At 56.1% G+C, this 20,720-nt stretch overlaps 1 protein-coding gene across 2 annotated transcripts in view; it reads right to left on the reverse strand.

Annotated features, from left to right (window-relative positions):
- The window catches only part of Micall2 (MICAL like 2), a 29,810-nt gene that overhangs the window by 2,414 nt on the left and 6,676 nt on the right, over nucleotides 1-20,720 (reverse strand). Inside the window, exons 2-15 of one of the 2 annotated variants that reach the window (XR_013047852.1) lie at nucleotides 14,918-14,966; nucleotides 11,103-11,244; nucleotides 10,085-10,278; nucleotides 9,292-9,407; nucleotides 7,426-8,592; nucleotides 4,565-4,827; nucleotides 3,686-3,779; nucleotides 2,974-3,134; nucleotides 1,985-2,134; nucleotides 1,762-1,820; nucleotides 1,564-1,687; nucleotides 981-1,071; nucleotides 824-914; nucleotides 169-283 (exon numbers count right to left, since the gene is read on the reverse strand). Coding sequence is in view for 1 of the 2 variants with exons in the window: in XM_006991102.4 (XP_006991164.1) it covers nucleotides 169-283; nucleotides 824-897; nucleotides 981-1,071; nucleotides 1,564-1,687; nucleotides 1,762-1,820; nucleotides 1,985-2,134; nucleotides 2,974-3,134; nucleotides 3,686-3,779; nucleotides 4,565-4,827; nucleotides 7,426-8,592; nucleotides 9,292-9,407; nucleotides 10,085-10,278; nucleotides 11,103-11,244; nucleotides 14,918-14,966 (2,799 nt within the window). In the remaining variant the exon portion in view is untranslated. The remainder of the gene's footprint in view (nucleotides 1-168; nucleotides 284-823; nucleotides 915-980; nucleotides 1,072-1,563; nucleotides 1,688-1,761; nucleotides 1,821-1,984; nucleotides 2,135-2,973; nucleotides 3,135-3,685; nucleotides 3,780-4,564; nucleotides 4,828-7,425; nucleotides 8,593-9,291; nucleotides 9,408-10,084; nucleotides 10,279-11,102; nucleotides 11,245-14,917; nucleotides 14,967-20,720) is intronic. The other variant, XM_006991102.4, reaches the window with a different exon arrangement.

The following is a 20,720-nucleotide window of genomic DNA, read 5'->3' on the forward strand; positions in this document are numbered from 1 at the left end:
CCTTAAAGGCTAGGGTCCTGAGTGAGAAAGACCCCCAAGGGAGGACTAGCCTCCCCAAAGCTGAGTCCTCTTGTGAAATGCAACCTGGGTCCCACTGAGTAAGAGTAGCCTGCCAGCCGGGAGCAACTCTGACCCCAGCCTGCCCTCCCCAGGTCCCCTGTCCCTCACCGGAGCCGATCCTCATCCAGGAAGTCAACGATGTCACTTCGGTCATTCACGGTGTTCACATATTGACTCAGCAGCTCCTGTTCCCGCTCGCGGTCCCTGGGGGACTTCAGACCCTCTGTGGGGACAGCCTGCCATCAGTAGGAGCCCCATTCTGCTCAGGGACAGGATAGTCACACGTCTGTGTGCTGGACTCCTCCGATGGAGAGCAATGCATGGTGGAGGAGCTGGCAGCATGGGCTGGATCAGGAACCGGGCCACACAGCCTGAGTGGGGAGCCTCTGGTATCTGTGTCTGTATTATGCAAGGCTGAGGCAGGGGTCCTACAGGCAGGATGTGGTGTGAAGGCTGTCCTCACTGCTCAAAGTGCCCCCCTCACGTCACCCTCGGAATCCCTCACTAGCTGGCTGTCAGGGGGCAGAGCAGGGAGCATACTATGAGGTCCTTACTTTGAAGAGCATCACACTTAGGCACAGAACAGCTAAGGCATTTGTCTGAGGTCACACAGCCAGAAGCATAGGAACAAACGCCAGAAGCCTCGTGGCTTAGCCACAACCATATCACCATTAGACTCTCATGGGTCAAGGCAGGGCAAATGGGGAAGTTGGCACACAGGTCTGTGGCTCTCAGGCCAGGCTTCCTAGGGACAGACGAGTACCTGGCTTGTCCATTAGCCTCCGCAGCTCTTCCTGGAGGTCCAGCTGCCTCTCCTCCAGGCACTGGTCCTTGGACCTGCAGGACACACATGACTGAGGCCCAGCCTGACCAGGCTGTCCCCACCACATCCAGGGCACTGCAAGGCTCAGGGGTCTCACTTGTACATGAGTTCCGATTCGAGCCTCAGCAGCAGCTGCTTCTCATGAATAAGCCGGAACCAGTCCACCATGAGGCTATCCTCTGAAGCATCTGTGGAGAGACACAGCTCGGGCAGAGAAGCCACAGAGTGCCTGGTACCCACCCTGGTGCAGAAGGGCAGACCTGGGACAGGGTGAAAGCTAGCCAGAGGTACTCAGGAGGGCCTGCAGTCAGCCTGGGCGTGGCCAATCTGCAACTAGTGTGGGGTGGAGCCAGCCTGCACCAGTAAGGGGCATGGTCAATCTGCAACCAGTAAGGGATGGCCAACCAGTGTTGCCACGGCCATCCAGTGTAGGTGTGACCAGCCTATAGGAATATGACCTGGGCAATAGGGGTAAGGCCAGCTCATGGGCATGGCCAGCTGTAGCATATAGTCAGCCCATGGAGATGTGGCCAGCCATTGCGAGTGTGGACCGCCAGTAAAGGTGTGGACAGTCATTTAGGAGCATGAAAAGCTGACAGAGTGTGGCCACCAGCCACCAGTGGGCACACGGTCAGCTCTGGGGCATGGCCAGGGGTACGGGCAAGCCCCAAGCTGCTTACCTCCCTCGGCTGCCCGCAGCCGCTTCTCCAGCTCTACACCCCGGAGCTCCAGGATGTCCAGCTGATTCTCAATGTTCTGCAGCTGTCTCTGCAGCTCCTCCTCGGGGATGTAGTTGGGGTGCAGCTGGGGGACCAATGGAGAGTGAGCACAAGCCCAGGACCAAAGCCCAGCTGTCCCCTGATACCCAGATGACTCACCCTGACTGGGGAGGTCACGGTCTCACCATGTGGAGCACTGTCCAGGGCTGCCGGCCTCTCTAGAAAACAGACGGACGACTGAGGCCCAGTCTCAGGGCACCAAGCCTAACAGAACCCGGATGCGGCCTGGACATGACCCGACCCCTCTATTTTAGGCCATGAGCTCCAGCAGGCATTGCCCCCTTTACCACCTTCCCAGCAGAATGACATCTCTGGGACCAACCTCGTGTCCCCCACATGGGTGTCTTCTCCTCCTTCCGGTTCCTGGCCTGAGCTTCCTGCTTCTTGAGCTCTGGCTGGAGCCAATCGGCAGAAACATCCAGGCTGGCAGGGACAGCTAGTTTCTTACGGTGTGATGGGGCAGGAGAGGGGGCTGCCGGCACAAAAGCAGTGGGCAGAGGCATGTGAGGCCTGCTGGCCAGAGCCCCGACACTGAGAGGAGCCGGGCTCTAAGCTCCTACTCTGTCCCAGGCAGACAGTGTTACAGCACCACACACCTACCATGGTAGGGCGCCTGTCCTGCCCCGACTGGCCACATCCACCAGGGAGGCAGCATCCAACAGACCCACAAAGCCAGTGCCACTGACATCACAGAGTGTGACCTGGGAAGTGGCCCACTAAGGGCACAGCTGTGCTAACGCAAACCTGGCCCAACACATAGTCATTCACAGGCACACCTAAACATGCACGTGCATACATGCCTGACACACACATACACAGACTATGCCTGAACATGCCTCACACAATACATCCCATGCATGAATATACATGTGTACACATACAAGTCATGCCTCACACATGTATATTCCATGCCTGAACACACATGGGCATGCAGACTATACCTGAACACGCTTAGTACACATATATACCATGCGTGAACATGTGTGCACACATATATGAACACAAATATTTACACATATCTCTTATATCTAAGCATGCATGTACATGTTGATACCCAAATATGTGTGCATACATAAATCCTATGTCTGAACATGCACATATACACATCCCCCATATACATGTATCATACATATGTATGCACACATATATCTTGTGCCTGAATACATGAGTGCACATTAAGCCCATCCAGGAACACACATGTACACACATCCATACCATATGTAAGCACCCCCTCTAGCTGAGCAGGGCCTCTGCCTGACCCCAGTCAGAGTACATAATTCACACAAGGACACACCTGAGTTCTTCCATTACCTTCAGGGTTGGGCCCGGAACCAGCCGGGCATGGTGTCCTCTTGTGCTGAATGGGAGTCAAGATGATGTGGATGCTGGGCTCAGAGCTGCTGGAAGCCTTTTTAGGAGCGTCCCCTGCCCTCGGCTCCACCAGGACTGGAACTTCTTTTTGCTCCAGAGTCCTAGGTGGAAGATAAGGTGAGGCCCAGCCCAGACAGGGACAGCCAGGAGTCTGTCTCAAAGCCATTCGCCTATGTCCAAGATCCACATGCTCTGAAGGAAGCCACCTGGCCAGGCCTGCGTCATCCTGGCCTCTAATTCCAGAACCTGTCTGCTTCCACCCCCAGGGCACAGGGCTGTGGGCCCCCACATGCTCCGTGTGGGGTGCAGGGTGCCTCAGGCTTGCAGGGACCAGACGCACTGACACCCACCCCAAGCCAGGCTCGTGCGAGCTGCCTGGCATGGCACAGCTGCTCTGAAGTCACCACATCCCTTAAGCTGGCAGGTGAAGGGTCCCAGGACACTCAAGCTGGTGTGAATCAACTTTTTCTATGGATACTGAAAGGTCCGAGTGTATGCATGCCTTCTGGCCAGAGCTGTGTCAATTCCTGGATGTATACCGGCATGCTTCCACACATACTTAATTAGGCACCTGCTGTGTGCTAGGCCAACTCATACAGCAGACCCACAGGCACGGGTGTGGCCCTGCCAGCAAGCAGCCAGCCCTGCTCACCTCCTTGCCGAGTTTTTCTTATCCACCGGCTTCAGGCGGGCCCTCCACCCTTCTGGCCCCTCCTCCTGGCCTTCCTGAGAGGTGGAGCCTGGACCTGAGTGTGAGAAACAGACCAAGTAGGTGAGACAGGTGGGGATGTCTCTTCACAGCCAACTGCACCTTCCAACACCCCCAGAGCCAGCCCGGCACACAGGACAGAGGTGGGGCTTCCAGCCTGGCTGCTGTGTACCCCTGGATCACTACTCCTTTCCAGGCCTCAATTTCCAATCTGTCAAATGGGTGTTGACATGGAAGGGGAACTCTGGACGGAGTCTCTGTGATGGGCGACATGGTGTTCAACGGCTGGGCATGGCTACCTACCCATGGTCACTCTTGGCTCATGCCTAACAGTGCACTAAACAGTGAGCCCAGTCAAAGGGCAAGTTACAGAAAGACACCTTTGTGGTGGTGCATCGTGAACCCCACTTCCCCAGACATTTACAGACAGGGCAGGGGTATGTGGACCCGGGGTGTCTGGAAAGAGTTGCCGGGGGACAGCAGGACCCCAGTTCTAGGCAGAGCCATTGTGAAGGTAGACAAGGCCTCTTTCTGCACCCTGGGGACACAGCTAAGGACAGAAGGCAACATGACCTGGGATTACATATGAATCATGACAATGATTATGGTGTGACCCTGGGGACACTGGCCACAGCCACACAGCCAGCAGATGAAGACCCATAGAGGACTATGGGTTCTGAGAGCTGGGCCACAGGACAGCAGACACCCAGAACACCCTTCAAAGAGAAAGGCATCTGGGGCATACAGCAACACTTGGGGAGTGGCCAACCCCAGGGCCCTGTATCCCTCCACCCCTCCCCACACCATAGCAGGGACTCTCACCCTTCACTACTGCCGCCTCTGCTTGGGGTCTGGAGCCAGCACTGGTCTTACCAACCCCTGGAGATGTACCCAGGCTCTTGTTGCCAATCTGGAGTGATACGGATGCCCAGGGGGTATTGCCCACACTCAGGGGGACTGTAGACTCCATCTTCGAAGCGGGGGGCTGGGGCGTAGTTGAATGTGATAGCTTGGCTGGGGGAACCTTTTGTGGCACTTCATTCTTGGGAAGGGTGATTGAGACAGAGGACGTGGCTGGGGAAGACCTGTGGGGAAGAGAGTGGGCATCAGGTATGGGAGAATCCAGGAGTCACCCCCTCAAGAAGATAGTTTCCAGAGTGACCCCAATGAACTGAGGACAATCTACCCCAGGCCAGATGACCCATGGCATCTGCTTGTGGTACTTCCGTGCACTGGAAGCTGCTTTATGCTATTAAATCTGGTGTGCACTGCATTAAAATGTCCCCCAAGTATGCTATGCCTGGGGTACCAGAGCTGAAGCACCAAGGAGGGAGGGCCCTGGCTGGAGCCACAGGCTGGCCGATACTTGCCCAGCTCAGTATTAAGTTACTCATAGGCTGCACAGTCCAGCCAGGCACCAGCCCCACCTGGGCTGCGTGGCTTTGGGTTACCTATATTCCCTTAGGTAACTCACATGCAGGTACACAGAGCCCAGACGACACGTGGCACCACTCCAAGCTCTGGCAAGCCCATTCTGCAGGGCTAAGACAGAGGCGCCTATCACAGCCCAAGAGCAGCGGCGTGTTCTCTTCCTCACCCTAGGACCAGCCCAAAAGCCTCTGGGCAGTTACAAACAAGGAGTTTCCCACCCTGAAATCAAAGACCAACCCAGGATAGACGCTCTTGACTCACTACATAGCTGTACTCGACTGAATGGGTACTCTAAAACTCAGATCTACTGGAGAACCGCTGGGGAGCTTGAGATGTGATCTGATTTTAAAAAGGGGGGAAGGTGCTGGGCGGTGGTGGCGCATGCCTTTATCCCAGCACTCAGGAGGCAGAGGCAGGCAAACATCTGAGTTCAAGGTCAGCCTGGTCTACAGAGGGAGTTCCAGGACAGCCAGGGCTACACAGAGAAACCCTGTCTCAAAAAAATGCGTGTGTGTGTGGGGGGCATTTAGTAGATGTGACCACACACTAATGCAGTCACACTAGAGCACAGGGGCCCTCATTCAACACCACTAACCTTACAGGAGACAGACACACACAGGTGTGGCAGTGCACACCTGAGATCCCAGCACTGGGGACGCTAAGGCAAGAGGACTTGGAGTTGAAGGCCAGCTTGTGAATCAGATGGCTGGGATACGTGAGACCTTGTCTCAAAAACACCAGGACTGGGCTGGCGAGAAGGCTCAGTGGATGAAAGTGTTTGCCATGAGGGCTGGAGAGATGGCTCAGCAGTTAAGAGCACTGACTGCTCTTCCAGAGGACCTGGGTTCAATTCCCAGCACCCACAAGGCAGCTCACACCTGTCTGTAACTCCAAGATCTGACACCCTCACACAGACATTCATATAGGCAAAACACTAATGTATATAAAAGAATAAATAAATTAAAAAAAGAAAAGAAAGTACTTGCCATGAAAGACTGGCAGCCTGAATTCAACCCCCAGAACCCACATGAAGGTGGAAGGAAAAACTGACTCCATAAAATCAGTCTCTGACCTCCACACAGACATTGTGACATATGCACTCCTTCCCCACACACATCATACATAATTTAAAAAAAAAAAAAGACCTGGGTGTGGCTCAGAGGTAGAGCACCTGCCTAGAATCCCCCAGTGAGGGGCTGGGATGTGGCTCAGTGGTAGAGCCCCTGCCTAGAATCCCCCAGTGAGGGGCTGGGGTGTGGCTCAGTGGTAGAGCACCTGCCTAGAATCCCCCAATGAGGGGCTGGGGTGTGACTCAGTGGTAGAGCCCCTGCCTAGAATCCCCCAGTGAGGGGCTGTGGTGTGGCTCAGTGGTAGAGCCCCTGCCTAGAATCCCCCAGTGAGGGGCTGGGGTGTGGCTCAGTGGTAGAACACCTGCCTAGAATCCCCTAGTGAGGGGCTGGGGTGTGGCTCAGTGGTAGAGCACCTGCCTAGAATCCCCCAGTGAGGGGCTGGGGTGTGGCTCAGTGGTAGAACACCTGCCTAGAATCCCCCAGTGAGGGGCTGGGGTGTGGCTCAGTGGTAGAGCCCCTGCCTAGAATTCCCCAGTGAGGGGCTAGGGTGTGGCTCAGTGGAGGAGCCCCTGCCTAGCACGTGGGATGCCCTCACTTCCATCTCCAGCACTCTACGAAAGAAAAAAGGCAGAAGAGACGGGGAAAGTGTAGCCCAAACAACAGTGGAATCAGAGATGGACGGAGGCTGCCACCAACCAAGGAACGCCCGGCCCCTCCGCATGCTGGAGTGAAAGGAGCCTCCCCTGGAGCCCTGGTGGAGTGCGGGCTGCCACAGGCTATGCTTCTGCCACTGAAGCTGTCCTGTGAGGAGTGACTGCCCCCTCTATCTGCACCGTACGGTCAGTGTCTAGTGGGAGACACCATTGGTGCCAGGCACAAAGAGAGGCTCAGAACCCAGCTCCACTCACACCAGTTACCCAAGGCACGGAGCCAGGCAGTGCTGCTCCCAGCTCAACACCTGTTTTCCTGTCCACAAGACAGGCATAAGGGTCCTGGAGAACCAGTCTAGTGTGGGCCACCTGCAGCCACTGAAGCCGGTAAGACCAGAGTCCCTGCGTCTATCCTGTCCCCCACCGCCGCTTTCCAGATAAGGAAGCTAAGGCCACACAGTCATGGAGGAACAGAACTTCCCCATGTCCTGGTGGGCAGGCCATAGCCACACCCCACATCCCTCCCACCTACCTGCTTGGAGCCTGGGTACCAGCTCCCGCCAGCCCTGGCAAGGCCTTCCTAAGGACACTTAGCGCTTGCTCTCGACTGCTCTCCTGGGCAGGGGTATCCACAGCAGCGGAGACCTTGCTGGCAGAGGCATTCAGCGTGGCCGGGACCTTACCAGTGGGGGCATTCACCACAGTGGTGACCTTGCTGGTGGAGGTAGTCACCACAGGGGGGATCCTGCCATTGGGGGCATTCACCACAGTGGTGATCTTGCTGGTGGAGGTAGTCACCACAGTAGAGGCCTTGCTGGTGGGGGCATTCACCACAGTGGTAGCCTTGCTAGTGGAAGTATTCACCACAGTAGAGACCTTACTGGTAGAGGCATTCACCACAGTGGGTACCTTGCTGGTGGAAGTATTCATCATAGTGGACACCCTGCCATTGGGGGCATTCACCACAGTGGGGACCTTGCTGGTGGAGGTAGTCACCACAGAGGGGACCCTGCTGGCAGTACTGTTGCTGGCTGGGGATGGGGCAGGATTCTGAAAAAATTTCTCTCGGGCTTGCTGGGTCCTAGAGGCTGCGGGGGTCCAGGCTGGGGTGGCCGTTGAGTTTGGAGATGCTGTGCCCAAGCTGAGCTGAGTCTTGACACCTTTTGAAGCTGCCTGGCCTTGGGGCACAGACGGGGGAGAGTCCAGAGCACTTGGGTACACCACAGGACGAGAGCCGATGGTCGCTGTGCTGCCCTGGGCAGGTGATGACCATCCTGTCGGGGAGCTATTAGTCACGTGGGTGACGGCTTTGCTATTCACAGAAGTAGTGGCCACTGGGCTCGTGGGCAGCCTGGGCCCTGCGGGGCTCCCCACGTGGACACGGGAGGTGGCTGGCTGGCTAAGTTCAGTCTGGACAAAGCCTCTGGCAGTCATGTTGCCGCCTCCAGCGGACTCCCAGGCTGCTGCCCTGGCCCTCAATGGTGTCACCTCTCCGAGTCCATTTGCTTCCTGAACCTTCCGGGAGGCATTGCTTGGCCTGGTGTCTGCAGCAGCAGCCCCTGGTTGTCTGGAGGCCAGTTTTGACAACTTGGGGCTCCCGGAGGTGACTTCTGAGCTGTGATGAGTACAGACAAAGACGCCCGGCTCTCCCGTGGCACGGTAGGCCCCTGAATGCAGCGTGCTGGAGCACTGTTTACACCTGTGGAAGGAAAGCCACAGAGACTCAGAGCTGCACCCTGCCTCAGTCACTCATTCATGTCACTCTCCCAAAAGCACACATTGCCGTAGTCCCGTATCTACTCATGAGGCCGTTGATTTATCCAACAAATGCTCGTTGGTGATTTCAATGAGTTACAGCTCCCACTGGCACGCTTGTCAGGGCTGTGGACACCACAGAAAGTGCTCAAACATGTCACCAGATGCGTACACAAAGGCTACATAGTGTGCCCCCTTTTCAGGAATCCAACTACCCCAAGCTCGAAGAAGATGGACTTGAGATTCACTCCTTGTCCCCCAAATCTAGAAGCTTCAGGGAGACAAGAAGACAAGAGTCACAGAGTCAAAAAACTCAACACAGCCTGGCAGTGGTGGCGCAGGCCTTTAATCCCAGCACCTGGGAGGCAGAGGCAGGTGGATCTCTGTGGGTTCGAGGCCAGCCTGGTCTATAGAGTGAGTTCCAAGACAGCCAGGGCTACACAGAGAAACCCTGCTTCAAGGCAAAACAAAACAAAATAAAAAACACAAAGGGCTTGGATAACAAGGGAAACTGAGTCAGTGTGTCTAGGACACCCTGAGGGGACATTAGAGGAGGACATTAGGGTTCAGCAGTGCTGTCCCGGGAGCTGGGGGAGGTGTGTGAACAGGAAGTGTGCACCCAGACATGCAGCGGGGACCATACCTGAAGCAGCTTCGGTGGTAGAGGCGCCCATCAGCCAGGTGCCGCTGCACAAGGTGAACATGTTTGCCACAGACCCCACAGATGCTGCTGACGGAGCTGCCTGCAGTTCCCAGAGCCTGCAGGGAAGGGTCGGGAGCTGCTGAGGGGCAGCTGACGGTTCCAGATTCCCACCTCAGCCCAGGGGTGGCCAAGAGATCCCATTGTATAGGCTGGAGAACTGAGACCCTGGGGAGCCACTAGCCAAGGCAGGGGCATGGCTGCACACTCAGGACCTCCAGACCGGCCCTGTCGGGGAGCAGGAGACTGATTTCGGAGATCCTGGGGACCCAGTGTGGGGCTAGAGACAAACCTAATTCCTTCTGCTACCCTGCCAGGCTCTGGGATCAGGCCAGTTCCCCCAGCATCCAGGCCGGCCTTGCTCTGGCTTCATGGAACCTACAGTAACCACTAAAGAACAGCAGGGGGCACTCAAGCTCAGCACTGCAGGGCTGGCCAGGGACGGAAGGTCCAACCCAGTGTCCCTTCCCATCTAGGAAAGAGGACAATCTAAACCAGCCCAGAAAGGTCTGCGGTTTCAGCTCCATCCCATCTGGATGGCCTCAGTTTACCCATCTGTATTACGGGATTCACAGTGCTTGTCACATTGAACCGGAGCCCAGCAGAGCCACCTCAGTGGGTGCGCTGGATGCAAAGCATGGGGAGGGGTACTGTGCCCTAAGAGAATATCCCACACAGCTCTGTGTTTGGGTATACAGCTGGCCCTACAATGCCCACTCAACCAAGGTATGCTTACAGCCTTTGGGGATGGCCTCTCCGAACCTCCCTCACTCCTCCGAACCACGGGGTTTGTCCTAGCTGGAGACAGTGGTGACCTCTGGGCTGGAGCAGGTGAGGGCAACTTGGCGGCAGGCTGGGACAGGACCTTCTTTCCAGAATGTTCTTCAGTCGAGTCTGACGAGGGTCTCTTCACACCAGCCATGCCTCCAACTGGCATGAGACACAGGGAACAGGGGTTAGGAGGGTCTCACCCAGAGCTCGTACCCCCTAAGAGGTCCCTGAGCCCACAGTGGAAGGCATGGGCCTCCTAGGACAGCTGGCGGGGTGCAGAGCTGGGTAAGGACAGCCCCGGGGCACATTCTTTCCAGCAAACCCTGGCCTGGCCCTCACCCCGTCTCCCAGCCGACAACCCCATCTGGGGTCACGGAAAGGGACTTTTCTGTTTCCAAACCACCATTCCAGGCTGGCCCTCGGCCCAGGGGGATTCCGGAGATTTCTAAAGCTATAAGAGGAATGTGGTGCAGGAAGCCAAACAGCTCCCCACTCATGGGCTGGGTGAAGACCCGGTCTGTCCGCCCTGCCTGGGCCACACAGCCTCCATTGCCACAGCCAACCATGCGTCACCCAGGGTCTGCCGAATGATTCCGACAGCTGTCTAAGACCTTGGGGGTTGAGGACAGAAAGACCAGGACAACAGTGCATCTGGGAGCACACAGTAGGCACAAGCCTTCCTTAGAGTTCCCCGGCAGGACCAGGTTGGGGAATAAGGGAGCCCAGGGGCCTCACTCTATACTTGCACAAAGGCCTCTGGTTGCCTTGGTAACAGATACAGCTATGAGGACTCACATGAGTCGTCTCCAAAAGGTACCCTCCCTGCATCACTGCCCACCCTAGGGCTCAGTGCTGTGGCATGGGGACTGAGGGTGGGCATGGAGCCCAAGAGGAAGAACCGCAGCATGGGCTGGTGGTCCTGAAGCGTCGGCAGTCTTGACCATGCACCCGGCATGGCAGGGCCCTCCTGGACAAGGACTCACTTGGGGACCGGCCGTGGAAGTAGTTGTAATACTGTGACACGTAGGTGAGGATGCTCAGCCGGTCTGGAACCTTCAAGGCCACCATGTCCTCGGCGTCTAGCAGGGCTGGGATGCCCAACTGTTCCTCTGCCACTTGGAAGGCCTGGAGGGGGGGTTAAATCAGCAGGGCAGACAATGGAAAGAACTATTGCTGGGAAACCAACCCGGATGAAAGAGAAAATACTAAGAAGCCTGGGCTAAAAGTCCAAGGACTCCTGCCTGAGTGACCTCCCAGGCTCATCTGTCTGCTTGTATAAAGGTTCAATGTCCCAACAGATATTCCCCAGGAGACCAGACCCAGAGGGCTAGTTTTATGTTGGGGGCAGGTGCTGTGAACCCAGGGCCTCCAACTTGCTAGGCAGGTGCTCTACCACTGAACCACACCCCAGCCCCTCACTGGGGGATTCTAGGCAGGTGCTCTACCACTGAGCCACACCCCAGCCCCTCACTGGGGGATTCTAGGCAGGTACTCTACCACTGAGCCACACCTCAGTCCCTCACTGGGGGATTCTAGGCAGGTGCTCTACTACTGAGCCACACCCCAGCCCCTCACTGGGGGATTCTAGGCAGATGCTCTACCACTGAGCCACACCTCAGTCCCTCACTGGGGGATTCTAGGCAGGTGCTCCACCACTGAGCCACACCCCAACCCCTCACTGGAGGATTCTAGGCAGGGGCTCTACCACTGAGCCACACCCCAGCCCCTCACTGGGGGATTCTAGGCAGGGGCTCTACCACTGAGCCACACCCCAGCCCCTCACTGGGGGATTCTAGGCAGGTGCTCTACCACTGAGCCACACCCCAGCCCCTCACTGGGGGATTCTAGGCAGGTGCTCTACCACTGAGCCACACCCCAGCCCCTCACTGGGGGATTCTAGGCAGGGGCTCTACCACTGAGCCACACCCCCAGTGCTAGCACTGGCCCTGGACTCATAATCCTTCTGCCTCAGCCTCCCAAGTATCTAGGACTAGGAGGTACAGGCTTGTCCTACCCAGCCTGACTCTGGGAGGCTCTTAGGGTATGTGCTCACCCCATCCCTGGGGCTTATTTATCACTCTAGAAAACAGCTCTGAGCCTCCACAGCCCTGCTGGCCAAAAGTCAACCACTTAGAGCAGCTTGCCCATGATGTGGCTGATCCCTGTGATGGGGACAGGATGCACTGGGCTGAGGAGGCCAGGAACCCGCACATACAGAGCACTTACTGCATACCAGCCGGGTAGATTGACAGCTCAGTGCCTCTCCCACCTTCACTGGCTGCCACCCGCCTCCAGCACCAAAGCTCCAGGGAGGCTACAATTATTGACCTATGTCTTTCCTGGAACTCACTCTGTAGACCAGGCTGGCCTCGAACTCACAGAGATCCGCCTGCCTCTGCCTCCCGAGTGCTGGGATTAAAAGCATGCACGGCGACTGCCCGGCACTGACCTATGTCTTTGCTTGGCCCTCCCCACTTGCTTTCCTCACTAAGTAACCCCTCAGGCTCCCTCTGTATTCCCTGTCCCCATCTGACTCTTGGTCTCACTGAGGGACCCACCTCAGGTTGCTGATGGCCTCCACCAACTCAAGCCCTTCTCAGATTGCCAACTGTGGCTGCAGGCCTATCTCAGCTGCTCAGGAGGCTGAGGCAGGATGATTATGAGCTCAAGGGTATGCTGGGCTACAGAGTGAGTTCAAGGCCAGCCAGGCCTAGTTAAGAATACTATCTCAAAATCAAAAGTAAGAATGGGGGCTGAGAATATGGCTCAGTGGTAGAGCCCCTGCCTAGAATGCCCCAGTGAGGGGCTGGGGTGTGGCTCAGTGGTAGAGCACCTGCCTAGAAACTCCAGTGAGGGGCTGGGGTGTGGCTCAGTGGTAGAGCCCCTGCCTAGAATCTCCCAGTGAGGGGCTGGGGTGTGGCTCAGTGGTAGAGCACCTGCCTAGAATCCCCCAGTGAGGGGCTGGGGTGTGGCTCAGTGGTGGAGCCCCTGCCTAGTGTGTATGCCCTGGGTTTAAGTCTCAATACTGAAAAACAAAATACATAAAAATCTAAAAAATGTAAAACTCCACCAACTCCATTTAGCTCCGGGCAGAGGTCACTGGCGTCCTGGCCCTGGTCCCCGGTGACTGGCAGGGCTCTCTTGTAGTTTCCCTCACTGAGGCTCCTCTTCCAGATGCCTGTGTGGCCTCCATGTGGATGCCACGTTGGGGTCCCGACACTGTTCCCACATGTGCAGCCCTTTAGGGTCTCCATGCCACTCTCATACCAAGCAAGCCTCAGATCTCCTCTGACCCACGGAACAGGCTCAGGATCAGGCCATTGCCACTGAAGGCCATGTGTACCCTCTGCGACCTCCTCCCCGGACATTCCTTTCTCCTGCAGAGTCTGGAGAAGGAGAGCCTCCAGTCCACGCATCCCAGGGGCCCAGTTTCACTGGCTCGGAGGGAAAGCCCAAAGTCCTTTCTCCACCAGGCCCTGCACCTGCCTCAGGACCCCACCCCTCCCTGGCCCCTCAGCTGCGTGGCCTGCCCAGCACTCTGTCGCCCACCCAAGATGGCTTCCTGAGAGCATCCACAGATCTGCCAGGGCATCCGTGCATCCCAGACTCATCTCCCACCTCACACCCAGTGCGGCCAACACCCAGTGAACTGACTCGTGTGTGTGTGTGTGTGTGCGCGCGTGCACGCGCGCGCGCTTGGGTATGTTCATGTGTGCATGCATACGTGTATATGGCACCCAGAGGTCAAGGTCAGATGTTCCCTGAAAGTGTTCTCTATCTTATGTTTATTTTTTATATGCATGGTGGGTAGGGGGGTATGTGCACAAATGTTCAAATGTGTGTGGGTGTACATGTCATACAGTGTGTGTCTACTATGTGCCTGTGTATGTAGAGGCTGGAGGTTGACACTGATGTCTTCCTGGATCACTCTCCACCTTATGTATTGATTCAGGGTCTCTCGCTTGAATCCCAAGTTAGCCAACTGGGCGTGTCTGGCTAGACAGCTTGCTCTTGGGGTCCCCTCTCTCCACCTCCCATGCACCGGCATTCCAGGCCAGCTGCCACATTCATCTGGCAGTTCTGGAGATCTGGACTTAGGTCTTCCATGTTTGCCCCACCAGCAGTTTTACTCAATGAGCCATATCCCAGGCCCCAGTGCTGGGACTAAAGGCATGTGCTACCAGACTCGGCCCGGAACTGAGTCTTTAACTGTATTTCGTGCTAAGTTACAGAGGCTGCCCTGCCTGGGCAGGTAAAGCATCTCACGTCCTCTGTCTCAGCCCTCCCCAGAGATGGCAGTATCAGGGGCCCATGCGGACCCTGCTTGGCTCAGATAAGAACAGATGTGCGTTAGTCCAAGGGACCATGCGTGGGGCATATTTTGTAGCAGGGTGACTTAGGCTGGCACATGGAAGTAGGTCTTGAATCAAGGGGCCCGGGAAGGCGATCCTGCCTACCCCCAGAATCCCCAGGACCCACCCTCCCACAGCTTCTGGGGCCTTGCTCTGCCCTGGGTAGATCAGCCAGGACACCCACAAGAAAGGAGGTTGGCTGCTACTCCCTGGGGCCTCACTGTCCCAGTGAGGAAGAGAGGAGTTCATGGGGCCTAGGACCCAAGATCAAACATTGATCTCAGAACACAGATTGCCCAGCTCAGAACACAGATTGCCCAGTTTGGGACTGGCTGAGGAGCTGTGGGGAGGCCAAATCCCCAGAATGGGACCCCTGAATAGCAGTGGCAGAGGCTTGAGGCAGAGGGCTTAAAGGACAGACAGCCGGCATCAGCTAGCCAACTCACCAGCTTGTTGTTCTCGTAAATGTCTTCCTTCCGGAGGGCACTGAAGTTTCTAGAAGACAAAAAACACTTATGTCAAGCCGGGTGTGGGGGCACACGCCTTTCATCCCAGCACTCAGAAGGCAGAGGCACATGGGTCTCTGTGAGTTCAAGGCTGGCCTGGTCTACATAGCGAGTTCCAGGACAGGCAGGTCTCTAGAGGGAGACCTTGTCTCAACAAAACAAAGCATTTATGTCCAAAGCCACTCAACTCTAAGGAGAAAGCAGGGCCTCGGGGGCCATCTTGCCCAAATGGGGAAACTGAGGCCCGGAGTGGCACTGTGAACAACAGGTCTTGAGCAAAGGCATGATGGCCAGGCTGCTGCCAGGCCTGGCTTGTGACCTCCTCTGACCACAAGGACGCCACTACCTCCTATCCTGGGCACTGGGGACCCACAGTGCGCCCCCAGATCGACCCCCACCTCCAGCCCTTGAGGAGACTTGCTTTCCACCCCTGACCCCATCAGAAGCAGCAGGAAACAAATCCAGAGAGGCATAGCCACCAGCCCAGGGCAGTCCAGCTAAGACACAGGGTAGGCCAACGGAGAAGGACGACATGGGGCGGGGAACAAAGCTGACCTGCAGAGGGCGGAATGCCACAGGGCTAGCCCGTGACTCTGCCCATATGTCACTCTGGTCACCACTTACATTTCCGTGGCACCTCCTGCAGGGGGCGCTGTTCTGACCAGCTCATAAACACTTAATTCCTCACCGCTCACAGGTCCTGTGCGCTGAAACACTGTGCACACAGAGAGGCTTGGGGGCACACGCAAGCCTCTCAGCGGGAGGAAGGGTCTCCCATTCCATCTTTCACTCACGGGAAGGTGTGACTTGGTCAAGTTCCCCAGGTGCCCCACCTGGTCCCTGGGAGGGCTTCAGAAATGAGTCCATGGGTGACCACGGGGTCCTAGCAAGTATCCCAGGTAGTGCCTGGACAGTAGAGCTTTCCTGGAGAAGCCAAGGGCGCCACCCACCCAGCTACCCAGTGGGCCCCAGGCACATGCCACAACATGCCCTGACACACCCAACATGACACACCCAGGCCCACCTGAAAGCTGCCATGATCCGCCCCATGTTGCCAAGACAGGTCAGCCAGAGCCTGCTGGCATCTCTGGAGAGGCTGGTGAAAAGGCAATTGTCCATCCATCCACTTGCGGTCTGTGGGTCCCAGGAGGCAGCTGCTGCCGCCTGAGTGACCTAAATTGTTCTGGAAGCTTCCTGGCACAGAGGAAGGGTCTCGGACCAAACACTGAGTCCTGTTTCTTAGTGTCTGCCTCTGGCAGGCCACTTCCCTTGGGACCCCAGTGTCCCTGTCTGTGAACAACACAGCTTCAGAGACTGGATTCTCTTTCTTTTCCTTAGACTTATTTTTCTGTTTAAAATAGTGATTACATTTTATCTGTTTGGTCAGTGTGCTTGTGCGTGGGCGTGGGGGTGCCATGCGTGTGTGTGTAGGACAGAGTCGGTTCCCCTCTTCACCATGCGAATTCTAACTGAACTCAAGTCCTCAGGCTCGGCAGCATGCTCCTTTACCCACTGACTCATTTTTGCCAGCCCAAGCCTCAAACTTTTCTTTTCTTTTCTTTCTGGTGCTGGGGATTGAACTCAGGGCCTCACACACGCTTGGTAAGCATGATACTACTGTGCTATATTCTCGGTCTTCTATGTGTGTGTGTGTGTGTGTGTGTGTGTGTGTGTGTGTGTGTGTGTGTGTGTGTATGTTTATTTGTGAGCAGATGCTCGTGGAGGCCAGAGGTCAGTACCACGTGTCTTCCTCGATCACTCTCCACCTTAATTTTTGAGGGTCTCCCAGTGAACCCGGAGCTCACTGATTCAGAAGGGCCGGAGACTCCAGGAATCCTCCTGTCTCCACCCACCATAGCCCCAGCCCTGAGATTATAGATGTGTGCCACCACACCTGCCTTTTCCCATGGGTTCTGAGCCTCGAACTCAGGGCCTCATGCATGCAACAGCAAATGCTTTACCAACTCAGCTATCTCCTCAGTCCATCCTCTCCCTTCCCTCCCCTTTTCCTTCCCCCTCCCTTCCTCCCTCCCTTCCCCTGAGGTTTTGGGGACAGAGTAGGGCCTCACCCATGCTAAAAACACCTCTTACTACCGGGCTCCATCCCAGCCCCAAATCTGAGTCTTGTTCAGGACACTGCTTGATCAGATGTGACAGTCATGTCCCCAGTACACAGGCAGGTCTCAACAATGAAGCAGGAAGGTTCTGGGTGCCTATAGCCACCTGACCTAGCTCTGAAGCCAATCTGGCAGCAGAAGTCAGGCCTTGCCCAGTTCTACGCTATGAGGTGGACCCTCAGAAGCCGGGGCTGCGAGCCCATTTTATAGACCAAGTAAAAGGAGACTGTTCAGACCTGTCACACGGTGGGGTGGGGGGCTGCAGTGGGCCCCCCTCCCTCCTTACAAAACTTCCCCCTTCAGCTTTCAGTCCAGCCAGCCAGCTGCCAGCTGCCCAGCCCTCAGCACTTCCGGCCAGGACCACCTCCGTCCGATAACGCGTCCCAGATGCCAAGACCACCCGCACAGTGAGAGGTAAGCCAACAAACGACAAGAGCTGGGAAGGGCGGGGGTCAGGCCCCAGAAGTCTGGGTGGCCTCCATGCACCTGTGTGGGCACCATCCACCTGAGCCTGTCCCCAGATGTTCTGGGACATCCTAGACCATCCAAGGACGGGCATGGCATGTGAGTGTCCAGCCTGCGCCCGACAATCCGGAGTCCTCCGGCCACTCGGGTCTCTCCCATCCCCCACCCCTTGGAAAGCGCAAGCCCTTCTCCAGAGCCCAGGGTCACTGACCTAAATGGCTACTGCTAGGAGGCTGGACAACAAGCTGTGTTTTGTTTCCAAACAGAGCAGGAAGAGGCCGGCTACCAGCCTCCTACTTTCGCCTCTGAACACCCAGGGGGCCCAGCGCCTCCCTGCAGCTCCATTTTGTCATCTAGCCCACAGTTCCAGAGACTCCAGAGTCTCCAGCAGTGCAGCCACACTCTGAGAAGGGGCCTGGTACATAGATTGAGGCGGCACTTCATTTGCAGCTAAGTGTAAACTGCTTTCCTGGGCCCAGACAGTCTCCGTGACCAAATGGAAGCACCCTGGCCAGTCCCTCAGTCCCCACAGCCTCCTGACACCAGGCCCAGACTCTGTACCTCAAACCAAGTCGTTCCCTGGCTCGGCCTGACACACTGGCCAGGGTCCCCTGAGGACACTCAGGTCCCCAAGTGGACATGTATATGTCTTTGCATCCCCATTCCCTGAGCTCATGTCCCCCTTGGCACGGGGTACAGGAGGTAGCACGTCCGTCCCTCAGTTTCTGAGGCCTGAGCTAGCCAACAGGGCAGTCCATCAGAACCACCTTAGAATTCTTTTTCATCATTAGTACTGTGTGTAAACATGATGTGGAGGGCGGAAGGTCTGCTTTCTATGTGTAGACATCAGAGGACAGCTTTTTGGAATTATCTCCTTCATTTGGACGTGGGTTCTGGGGATCAAACTCAGATCACTGGGTCTGTGTAGAAAGCGCCTTTACCCACTAAGCCGTCTCCCTGGCCCTGGAGTTTCTGGGTAGCTCTATTATTTATGCTTTAAAGATTTATTTATCTATTGGTTTTGGATTTTTTGTGTTTTTTTGTTTTCTCTGACAGGGTTTCTCTAGGTAGCAGCCCTGGCTGTCCTGGAACTCACTATACAGATCAGGCTGGCCTCCAGCTCACAGAGATCCACCTGCCTCTGCCTCCTGAGTGCTGGGATTAAAGGCGTGCGCCACCACCACCCGGCCTTATTTTTATTTACTATGTATGTCTCTCATGGCATGGGTGCTTTGCCTCCACATGCCTGTGAACGTGTGTGCAGTGTCCTCGGAGGCCAGAAGGCGGCCTTGGATCCTCTGGAACTGGAGTTACAGACAGTTGTTAGCCGCCATGTGGGTGCTGGGAACTGAACCTCTGCTTGAGCAGCCAATGCTTTTTTAGCTGATGAGCCGTCTCTCCAGCTCCCACTCAACTCGTTTTTGAGATAGGATCTCATACAGCCCAGGATAGTCTCACATTCACTTTGTAGCCCAGGATAACCCTCAACTCCTGATCCTGCTAGCTCTTCCTCCCAAGTGCTGGGATTACAGGTGTGAGCCACGCCTGGAGTTCTGACTGAGCCCATCAAGTAGGGCCGACCATCCTTGCAGGAAGCCCTTTATGGCCGGCTTCCCAGAAAGCATCAAGCACCCAGCACGGATCCAGCATCATATTCCAAACTGGTTCTTACAGCGGGTACATCAAAGCTATTGTTTGAGACAGGGTCGGGTAGCCCAAGCTGGGCTCCCTAGGTCGCTGCGCTAGTTAGTTTTGATGTCAGCTTGACACAGGTGAGTCATCTGGGAAGAGGGAACTGAACTGAGAAAATGCCTCCATCAGATTACGCGGAGGCAAGCCTGTGGGACACTTTCTTGATTCATTATTGATGTGGTAGGGCACAGCCCATGTGGGCTGTGTACAAACACACGCACCTTGAGCCTGGGCCTGGGTGCTCTAAGAAAGCAGGCTGAGGAGGCCATGGGAGCAAGCCATGGCTGCATTCCTCCATGGTGTCTGCTTCAGCTCCTGCCTCTGGGTCCCCGCATTGACTTCCCTCAACGACACAGGGTGAACTGAAAGTATAAGCCAAATAAACTTTTGGCGGTTTGAAAAGGAACGGCCCCCGTAGGCTCATATCTCTGAATGCTTGGCGTGGCCTTGTTGGGGGAGGTGTGGCCTTGTTGGAGGAGGTGTGGCCTTGTTGGGGGAGGTGTGGCCTTGTTGGAGGAGGTGTGGCCTTGTTGGAGGAGGTGTGGCCTTGTTGGAGGAGGTGTGGCCTTGTTGGAGGAGGTGTGGCCTTGTTGGAGGAGGTGTGGCCTTGTTGGAGGAGGTGTGGCCTTGTTGGGGGAGGTGTGGCCTTGTTGGAGGAGGTGTGGCCTTGTTGGAGGAGGTGTGGCCTTGTTGGGGGAGGTGTGGCCTTGTTGGGGGAGGTGTGGCCTTGTTGGAGGAGGGGAGGGGAGACAGCTTTGGGGTTTCAAATGCTCAAGCCAGGTCCAGTGTCTCTGCTGCCTGTGGATCTAGATGTAGAACTCTCAGCTCAATGAGTACCATATCTGCCTGTGTGCCTCCATGAGGACCTGAGTTCAAACCCCAGCACCCATGTAGAAAGGCAAGCGTGGTGGTGTGCACTCCAGTGTAGGGCAGGTGGAGACAGGAAGATTTCTGGGACTTTCTGGTCCACCCTCCTAGCTTATATGGTGAGCTCCAGGCCAGTGAGAGACTCTGTCTCCAAAACCAGGTGGGGGCTGCAGAGACGGCTCAGTGGCTGAAAACACTTGTTCAGTTCTCAACACCCACATGGTGGCTCACGATGATCTGTAGCTCCAGTCCCAGGGGATCCCAAGCCCTCTCCCGACCTCCACAGGCACCAGGTGTACACATGGTACACAGACATACATGCATTCAAAATGTTCCTGCACATAAAATAAAATTTAAAAACCTTTTTTAAAAAAATGCTGGGGGGTTGGGGATTTAGCTCAAGGCAAGCGCAAGGCCCTGGGTTCGGTCCTCAGCTCTGAAAAAAAAAAATTGTGCTGGAGAGCTGGCTCAGTGGTTAGGAGCACTGGCTGCTCTGTCAGAGGACCCCGGTTCCATTCCCAGCACCCACATGGAGGCTCACAACTGTGGGTGCACAGACATGCATGCAGGCAAATACCCACACACATAAAATAAAATAATAC

This window comes from Peromyscus maniculatus, chromosome 23, assembly GCF_049852395.1.
Source record: "Peromyscus maniculatus bairdii isolate BWxNUB_F1_BW_parent chromosome 23, HU_Pman_BW_mat_3.1, whole genome shotgun sequence".
NCBI lineage: Eukaryota > Metazoa > Chordata > Mammalia > Rodentia > Cricetidae > Peromyscus > Peromyscus maniculatus.